At 42.1% G+C, this 10,531-nt stretch overlaps 1 protein-coding gene across 1 annotated transcript in view; it reads left to right on the top strand.

The window, feature by feature from the left end:
• The window catches only part of ADGRL3 (adhesion G protein-coupled receptor L3), an 877,296-nt gene extending 868,964 nt beyond the window's left edge, over positions 1–8,332 (top strand). The window contains exon 25 of the mRNA XM_075282777.1: positions 6,938–8,332. Coding sequence (XP_075138878.1) covers positions 6,938–7,725 — 788 coding nt within the window. The 3' untranslated portion in view covers positions 7,726–8,332. The remainder of the gene's footprint in view (positions 1–6,937) is intronic.
• Positions 8,333–10,531: the final 2,199 nt, after the last annotated feature.

Consider the following 10,531-nt stretch of genomic DNA (forward strand, 5'->3'; position numbering starts at 1 on the left):
TCCAGTGTGGAGCCGTTCAGTGTGAATTGTGGGGTGGTGGAGGCTTTATTGTGGCCCTTCTTCTGAAATACCATGACTTTGGTCTTCTTCTGGTTGATGGGTAGGGCCCATGTGGTGCTGAATTTTTCCAGCACTGACAGGCTTTCTTGGAGGTCTTTCTCGGTGGGGGCCAGGAGTAGGAGGTCGTCGGCGTATAGCAGGAACTTCACCTCTCGATTGTTCAGGGTGAGGCCTGGGGTTGGTGAGGCCTCCAGGGCTGTAGCCAGTTCATTGATATAGATGTTGAAGAGCGTTGGGCTCAGGCTACAGCCTTGTCTGACCCCTCAGGCCTGTTGGAAGTATGCTGTCCTTTTCCCATTCACCTTCATTCACCTTAAACTAGGAACAAGGGGGAAAAGGGGTAGGCAGACATTACAGTGATAGTCCAGATAGAGAAAACAGGCTATAGTGGATATGGAGAAATACATTGTGGTGTAGGGATTAGAACATAAAAAGTCAAGAATTCACATTTCTAGAAATGAATATGTGAACTTGGGTAATTTAAGTGTATATTCACAGATTCCAGAAGCCTAGCAAACAAACTGGGGGAGCTTAAAGCTCTGGTTAAGGAGGAACACATTGATATAGTTGGTGTGGCTGAGATGTGTCTAGATTAGAGATGAGCGAACGGTGTTCGATCTAATTGGTATTCGATCGAATATCAGGCTGTTCGATATATTTGATTCCAATCAAATAACACACGACAAACGCAGTAAAAAATCGTATCCCCTCCCACCTTCTCTGGCACATTTTTTGCACCAATAACTGTGCAGGGAAGGTGGGACAGGAACTATGACAACGTAGGCATTGAAAAAAATTGTAAAAACCCATTGGCTGCCGAAAACATTGTGACCTCTGATTCATAAGAACAGTGTCGGCCATCTTCGTCTCATTTTCGTTTTGGAGTGATAGGGAGAGCTTGGTCTCAGGGCAATACACTGTTTTTAACCTTGTCTAGGCAGGAAAAAACAGCTTTTTTTTATACATACAGTGAACCTGTCAATCATGCAGCAGGGTAGTAGCAGGGGACATGGGCGAGGACGTGGATATCCAGCTGGGTATCCAGTCCACAGTCCAGGTACTGGAGAGGGGCTGCCAGCAGTGTCCCTCGTTGGTAACAGCAGGGGACATGGGCGAGGACGTGGACATCACCCCAAACACAGACAGACCCTGAGCCAGTACAGACTGAGCGCCCACAACCTAGAGATTGAAACGAGGCGGCACAGGCATACGTAAAAGCCACGGGAGAACAGACTGTGCCAGCACTGCGACCAAGGGGCCCTAGAAGACAAGACCCACTTCCTGCTACACTGCACCAAATACTCAGCTGTGAGGGCTGTCTCCTACCAAAGACTCTCTGCCCACATCCCAGACTTCACATCTGCAGACGAGAAGAGCAAACTCTACATCCTACTGGGAGAAGAAGAGGCCACTGTGGAGATCGCTGCCCAATACGTGTCCAGCTGTCACCAAACAAGAGGAAGATGAGACGCACGGACTACCAAACCCCCAACCACCCAGAGACTATTAAACCCACCACCCGAACACCACTAAGTGCCCCCCCATCACCTGTTTATCCCATACTCACCGATACCCCCATGCCCCAAACAAGAACGACGAGACCCTAAGGACACTCAAACCCCAAGCCACACCCATCCCCCTCCACCACCCCCAACCCCCAATCCCCTTTTCTGCTTTGGCAACACCAAATGTTTTATTCTTTGGTAATGCTAATAAAGCTCATTTGTATCTTGTGATATCCAGCTGGGTATCCAGTCCACAGTCCAGGTACTGGAGAGGGGCTGCCAGCAGTGCCCCTCGTCAGTAGCAGCAGGGGACGTGGGCGAGGACGTGGATAGATATCCACCTGGACATATATAGAATATAGGGGACATATATAGGAGACATACTGTATATAGAATGCTTACTTCCTTCATTCATACACTCAGTCATGCTTTTTCGCATCCCTTGGCTGAACTTGATGGAAATGTCTTTTTTCAACTGTATTATGTAACTATGTAAGGGTTTGTATCTGTTAAATTGAAACAGACATGGATCTATGGGAATTTTCTGATTTTATTATCACTGACTGTATTTAGTGTTGTGATAGAATTGAATTTTGATCCAAAACAGTACCCTTTGGGTGAAGGGAAAAGTCCAACTGCAGAAAGATAATAATACAATACCCTATGCCATTTGTACAAGTCTTCAGAGCGACCCCACAGTAATCCGTTCATTTTATCATATCAGATCTTATAATTCAATCTAGCTTTTATCTAATGGAAATTATTCCTTTGTGACATTACTTCCAATAAAAATGGCATACTATCTTTTAATGCAAAAAAAAAACAAATGGCATACTATATGAAGCATACATAGATTATTTGGATAGCGTCACATACTCACGACTAGAAATGAGTGAAGTCTTGGAAGATTCGTCCACTTCTCCAGATTTCCCAAAAAGATTGGATTAATTTGCAGCCAATAGAGTTAAAAAAAAAAACAGCTATTTCCTGGCTGCAGAGACCCTGTATAGTAGTGTAGAACACTGTGCTTTGCAGTAACACACATGGGGAGTTTGCTGTGGTAGTCAAACAATACAATAAGTTAGTATGACATGCACATGACAGGCTTTGCTCTTAGAACTGCTGCACACCTCACTTATTTGGCCAGTTGGGGCCACAACTGACCAAATATCTCGTGTGTACTCAGCCTTACATGTTGATGTTAGTGCCAGGTATAAACAACCTTGCAGAGGTTCAAGATCCTACTGTAGCATGAAAGAGCCCACTCCTTTGACACCGTCATTTGCTGATTCCACAAAGATGTCTACAGAACCTGTTCTAGTATATGCTTATACAAGTAGAGCCCCCCTGAGTGGAGAGGGCATCATAGTGACATAGTGTTCAGTTAGCAGCAGCATGAGGAGGCCACAGAGTGGCAAGGCCTTATGGAGGCCATACAGTGACAAAATGGCAGCAGTGTGAGGAGGCCATACAGCCACCCAGTGGCAGAGTTAGGATGTGGCAGCAGCCTTGGGAGGCCATAAAGTGTGGAGGTTACAGAAGCCTTAAGAGGCCATAGAGTGACGTAGTGGCAGAGTGTGGAGGCAGGTACAGCATAAGGAGGCCACACAGTGACCCAGTGGCAGAGTGTGGAGGTTGCAGCAGCCTTAGGAGGCCATCTAGTAACCATGTGGCAGATTGTGGAGGTTGCAGCAGTGTTAGAAGGCCATACAGTGACCAAGTGGCAGAGTGCGGAGGTGGCAGCAGCAAGAGGAGGTCATAACCAGTGGCAGAGTGTGGAGGTGACAGCATCATGAGGAGGCCATACACTCACCCATTGGCAGAGTGTAGAGATTGCAGTAGCCTTATGAGGCCATACAGCGACCCAGTGGCGGAGTGAGGAGGTGGCAGCAGTGTGAGGGAACCATACCGTAACCCAGTGGCAGAGTGTAGAGATTGCCACAACCTTATGAGGCCATACAGTGACACAGTGGCAGAAGCCTTAAGAGGTCATATAGTGATACAGTGGCAGAGTTTGGAGGCAGGTACAGCATGAGCAGGCCAGACAGTGACCCAATGGTAGAGTATGGAGGTTGCAGCAGCCTTAGAAGGCCATCTAGTAACCCTGTGGCAGAGTGTGGAGGTTGAAGCAGCATTTGGAATCCATACAGTGACCAAGTGGCAGAGTGGGGAGGTGGCAGCAGCAAGAGGAGGCCAGACAGTGACCCGGTGGCAGAGTGTGGAGGTGACAGCAGCATGAGTAGGCCATACAGTCTCCCAGTGGCAGAGTGACTGATGTATTTCCCCATTAATAAACACCTTTAAAATAAGTGTGAGAATCATAGGTAACTGTGAAGATTGGTGGCTAAGGAATATTGATTTTTCTCTGTATGGAGAAATGGTCTGTAATTGTATACTTGAATTGAATATAATGGCTAATAAGCCCCTAATTGCTTTCCCCTCTAATAAATGTCTTTAAAAAGGTGTGAGAACGGATGAGTGCAGATAGTAGTAGTGGATGATATTTCACAGTTTTTTGTTGTACTGTACTGTAAGAGGCTTGTTGGGTTCCACCTTGAACACACAGGTACATACCTCCCAACTTTTGAATGACAGAAAGAGGGACAAAATGTGGGCGGGCCATGGTAAATTTAGCCTCACTCACTTCATAATTCACTCCGCCCATTCCCGTTCATTTCTTGTTGGGTACATCCTGCACCCCACATCTCCCCCCACACAGTACATACTGCACCTCACATCTCTCCCCCCCAGTCCACTCTGCACCCCACATCTTTCCCCCCACACAGTCCAGCCTACACACACAGTCCACCATGCACCCCACATTTCTCCCACACTCACAGTCCACCCTGCCCCTACATCTTTCCCCCACACAGTCCACCCTGCACTCCACATCTTTCCCCCATACAGTCCACCCTGCACCCCACATATTTTCCCACACTGTCCACTCTGCACCTCACATCTTTCCTCCCACACTGTCAACCCTGCACCCCATATCTTTGCCCCCACACTGTCCAGCCTGCACCCCACATCTCTCCCACACAGTCCACCCCGCACTCCAAATCTCTCCCACATACACAGTCCAGCCTGCACCCCACATCTCTCCCACACACATAGTCCACCCTGCACCCCACATCTTTCCCACATAAACAGTCCACCCTGCACCCCAGATCTCTCCCAAGCACACAGTCAACCCTGCACTCCACATCTTTCCCACGCCCAAAGTCCACCCTGCACCCAACTTCACTCCCACACACACAATCCACCCTGCACCGCACATCTCTCCCACATACACAGTCCACCCTGCAACCCAGACTTCTCCCACGCACACAGTCCACCCTGCACCCCACATTTCTCCCACGCACACAGTCCATCCTGCACCCAACTTCACTCCCACGCACACAATCCACTCTGCACCACACATCTCTTCCACACACACAGTTCACCCTGCTCCTCACATCCCCCCTTCCATAGTACCTTACACTCCACATCTCTCCATCTTCTTGAACTGCATGGGATACAAAGACATGCCTACCCAGTCACGTGGCCCTCTGATGTCAGACATGTCCTTCTGAATATATTAGTTAGCCTTTATCTAGCATAAGTGCAGGTGGTGATCGGAGGAAGGTTTAACAGGCAAAACACTTCACTTCACATAGCAGGACATGCGGTAAGCTGTCCGGGACCATGGGACAGCAGTCTGAAATCATGACTGTCCCACGGAATTCGGGATGGTTGGGAGCTATGCAGGTATGAGTAATGAGCAGTAGTATAACGACAGTGAGCATTGCAATGTGTATTAAGATTCTGTTAATGATACAGCAACCACCCCAAATTCTTCTTTGATTTCCTACGAATACACTACTTTCACTTGCAGTCCTCATTCCCTGAACTTCTATCTGTTTTCTATCACTGTCCCTAGCTCCTGCTGATACTCATGTCGATAAAATTTCAGCGCCCCGACAGGATCTTCTGTTAAATAATCTCCACGGTAGATATATAAAATATAACTTTTATTCCATAAGATTAAAAAAAGTTACATAGTAACTGTTCAAGTAACTGTTCAAGTGAAAGAAGTCAGACTTGTTTCACTTTAACAGTTACTATGTAACTTTTTTAATCTTATGGAATAAAAGTTATATTTTACATCTCTACCGTGGAGATTATTTAATAGAAGATCCTGTTGGGGCGCTGAAATTGTATCAACATGAGTACAGGATTTGCAGGTTGAGTTCACCTGATGTTCGTGCTGCCCGATATCTCATCATTTATATACATGGCCATACATATGGTGAGCTGAATGAAAATTGTTTCCTATATTTGGACAAGCTCCTGCTGATGTCTGTCCCTGTATTAAGAGCGATGTGAAATGACGGTACCTAAAATGGCCACTGTTTTTTATAGGGCTGTGACATCACAGGGGCAGCTGGCTGTTGATTAGATGCATGCTTGGCATTGTGGGTGATCCTGCGTTCCCAGAGTTGCCTGCCCCATGTCCTAACATGTACAGCGTCCATTTTATTAAAAAATGCAATTTGATGCATAGAACTATGAAGAAATACGGATTCGTAGTGAATTGAAGATTTCCTGACATTCGGATCAAATTCCAATTCTGCAGAATCGATTCGCTCATCTCTGCTCATGACCAGATGAAGACTAGGTTCAGAATTGGGAAATGGAAAATGTACCCAAAAAACATTTGCCATCTATTAGGCAGTGGCCAACACCAGACCTAGCTGTGTTTAAGGGAGAATCCCATCCTCCGCAGAGGAAACCTCTGAAAATTTCTGTGAAAAGTGCTGCGAGAAAAACCGCAGTGTTGCTGCCGCGGTTATTCCCGTATTGCATTTTTGCTGCGGCCTGCTAGGTGGAGCCTTAGCTTAACTGTGTTTAACTCTCTTCAATCTACTTTATCATTAGTTAGGTTGGAAAGTATAATAATGTTAACTCTTCCTTGTATGGTCAGGTGCCAAAATAAGTTCTGGACCTTATTGCTTCAAAATATTTACAAATAAATAGGAAGAATTAATCTATAGATTAATTATTATTTAAAAATAAAGTATGGATGTTACAGTAGCCCCTAAAGGGAAGAGTTTTCTTTTTGTAATGAATGATAAAGATTCTAATTACTGCGGGCATATTGATCAGAATACTGATATGAACACATCAACAACATTTATTGTGATTTGTAAACTGATGATAATCCACAAACAAAAACACTTTCGCTTCCCCAAAAAATTAATTGACACATCATTTTTAAAATGTCTAGGAATTTATAGACAGTTGGCAAGCTTGGGCCAAAAGCAATGGAATTAAATGCAATAATGTCATACAATGTTTTAACAAGTTTTCTTTTTTATTGCAATGTTTTCCAGAGGGAATCCTGAACAATGCCAGAGATACAAGTGTGATGGATACTCTACCACTGAATGGTAACCATGTGAACAGCTATAACATTGTAAGACGGGAATATTTTAGGGACTGTGTAAAAATAATCGACCGTGGCTTTAACCACAAAGAATCTGCCTTAGAAAAAAAGATTTTGAAGGAGCTCACTTCTAACTGTATACCTTCTTATTTGAATAATCATGAACGCTCAAGTGAACAAAGTAGAAATCTAGTAAACAAGCTGATAAATAACATTAACAATCTGAAAGAGAATGATACAGTCCTTAACGATGCAACATCTTTAAGTAATGATGCAATTCTTGGTTTAGAACTGATTAATGAGGAATCTGATGCTCCATTGCTGCGTTCACGGGCCTTCCCTACAAATAGTCAGCAGGCTCTTCACTTTGCTAGGAGAAAGATTCCACCAGAAAACAGTGAAAATGTTTTCCCTTTGTTAACAAATGAGCACATCGAAGTGATGCAATCACCTAACAAAGATTTTCTCTACACCAGCATGCCAACTCTTACGGGCATAGCTGCTACAGGAAGCATTACAACTAGTACTCAAACGGATTCATCGCCAGTCAAATCTAGGGATTCTGAAGAGTTATACTATAAAAGCATGCCAAATTTGGGTGCCCAAAATATCATACATCAACTTCATACATACTATCAACTAGGACGGGGAAGTAGTGATGGATTCATAGTTCCACTGTGTAAAGATGGAACACCTTCTGATGAAAAACCAGCTCACCTCGTAACAAGTCTATAGAATGCGGAAGAGGACAGTAGTAATGTTAACAAACACTTTTATGATTTACTATAAAATAATATTGTGTGTGCTCCTAAATCTTTATGCTGTAAGACATTTTTTAAAATGGCATTTTTAGTCCTGTGTACGGGATATAAATGTAATGCTCTGTTCCCTTTCTGTTACTTTTTTTTCTAATTGTCCCAGAAAGACATGTTTAATGATAACAAAAAATAAGAATGAAGCAAAAAGAGATAAAGAAGAAGAATGGCACTAAATGCAGCCTATATTTATTATGCTGTTAAATTAATAATTGGGTAATGTTTCCTAACAACACAGCAAGACAAATTGGAAAGGTTGGGCAATGTATTTTTAACATTATGTAATATCCAGTAACATTGTGCATTCAAATCAACAGATTAGGGTTTAATTTTCAATGTATGTAGGCCAGATTCCTGCAAGAAATACAATGAGAAATAAGGCATATTGGCAATGTACCATTTGTGAAGCCATGTGCCACTTTTTTCAAAACATCCAAATGTGTGTGGGAGGCCAGAGTTGCATGAAGTTTGATTTATTTTGCTAATTAGAGACTTATTACAAAAGTATCAGAACATGCTAGATATGATCTGGCCAAGCTCGCTCCTCACAGGAGAAACAGTGGTGTGAGTAAACCTTAGAGGCAGTCCTGGCGCCCCATTCAAAGAGGACATCAATTCCAAGTTGTTACCCATTTTAAAGCATTGTCAGAATATTCATATCAATGTTGTCTCTACAGCTGCTGCAATGTTCACAAGCAAGGAATTGAAAAATGTGGGCCCCACTGGGGACAGGGAACAGAAAGCAACAGAAATAATGTGGAAAGGCCTAATCTTTGAGTTTTCCCCCTAACTTCTAGTACCTCATTGGCCATGAATTAATAAACCTCCTTCATTGTGTTGTCAAGTTTATTTATTCTAGTTGACAATGCAAGCTATTAATTCTAAGTTCTGCCACAGTTATGAGAACAACAAGCCCATTTGTATAATCTAAGACATAATTAAAAAGTGCTGCAAAGTTCCTATAAATATTATTTTTTATTGATACGGATGACAAACTGTTACTATGTGAAAATAAGGAGTTGGATACTAAATCAACAGAAACTCAACCTTCAAAATTAATCAATTATAGAATCACATGCTAATTTGATATATTTGTAATGTGCTGTATTAACCAACTATAAAACAAATTAAATGGAAAAAAAACCTAATGATATAAAATATAAAGGTTTATATGATGTGTGTTTTACTATCATCACTAATGTATGCTTTTCTTGACATCGTTTCCCTGTTATTGCGGTGAAAAAAGTTTTTCTCTTATTGTCTCGCAGATGTTGTCTCAGTCAAAAAGTTATGGTCTATGCCATTTTTATTCAGTTTTTAATCATAAAACAAATACACTAATTTTACATTATACATGTACAGAAACGTTTCTAATTTCTAAGATTTGCTCTCTTCATTATAATCATAAACTTACAATCATCTAGCATCATTGTAATTTCATTGTTTCAGCTAGAAAATTCTGTCTATGAAATGCCGAATTTTTTGTATAATGCAATGATAAAAGCTTTGTTTTATTAGGGTCAAATGAGGTCAAAGCAATGTCATTCCTATATGGGTGGGAGCAGTTGTAATTATGATATGGTTCATAAGCCTACAGGCACCTCTCACTGCTCTAATGCCCTGCTCACATCAGCGTTTGGATTCTGTCTGTGGAGAGTCCGCATTGAGACCCCCCTGAACGGAATACCAAACGCAAGTGCAAAGCGCTGTTCTGTAAAAGTGCATGGGCCCCATAGACTAAATGGGGTCCGTGTGCTTATTGGCAGATGTCCCCAGGTATCGTAAGGACAGGAAAGCAGTTCCTAATCTGCTTTCCAGCCCGCATGATTCGTGCGGGCAGTGCGCGCCAAACACACGGCCCCATCATAGTCTATGGGGCCCATGTGCTTTTACAGCAAAGCGCTTACAATTGCATTTGTATTCCGTTCAGGAGGTCTTCATGTGGACTCTCCCCGGACGGAATGCAAAAGCAGATGTGAATCAACCCTTAGCTTGATTATACTTCTTTGAACATCACAAATCCTTCTCCCCTACTCTCTACGTTTTTTATGATACATGAGATTTATGATACACTGGTGCTGCCCCAGTGGAAAAGGACAATCATGACAAGTATATATCTTAATGGGTTTTATTGAAGGAACAAGACAATGTTTCAATAATGGAACAATATCTTACCAGTAAAAAAGTATTAGAACATTCACAAAATCAGAATTGATCTATAATTTACAGAGGTTAAAATCCTTACAAAGGGAAAACAGAATAGATTACCGAGTAAGAAACATATATAAACAATTGTATAAGAGCTTTAAAATCAATAAATATGTTAAAAAAAAAAATCTGTTGAGGTGTATACAGCTCTGCAAAATTTTCAGTTTCTCTGATTTTTCTCTTCATTGGTATATTTTTGAGTAAAAAATGTATATTGTTCTTTTACTATATAAACTACTGACAATATGTCTCCGAAATTCAAAGCAAAAAAATTTGTATTTATTTGCAGCAAATGGGAAATCGACAAAATAATAAAAAAGAAGCAGTGCTGTTAGACCTCACATAATGCAAAGAAAACAAGTTCATATTCATTTACAATAATACTAATACTAATACAATACTAATGTTTTAACTCAGGAAGAGTTTAGAAATCAATATTTGGTGGAATAACTATGATTTATAATCCCAACTTTCATGCGTCTTGGCATGCTTTCTGCCAGTCTTTCACACTTTGGGTG

Source organism: Leptodactylus fuscus, chromosome 1, assembly GCF_031893055.1.
Source record: "Leptodactylus fuscus isolate aLepFus1 chromosome 1, aLepFus1.hap2, whole genome shotgun sequence".
Classification (NCBI taxonomy): Eukaryota; Metazoa; Chordata; class Amphibia; order Anura; family Leptodactylidae; genus Leptodactylus; species Leptodactylus fuscus.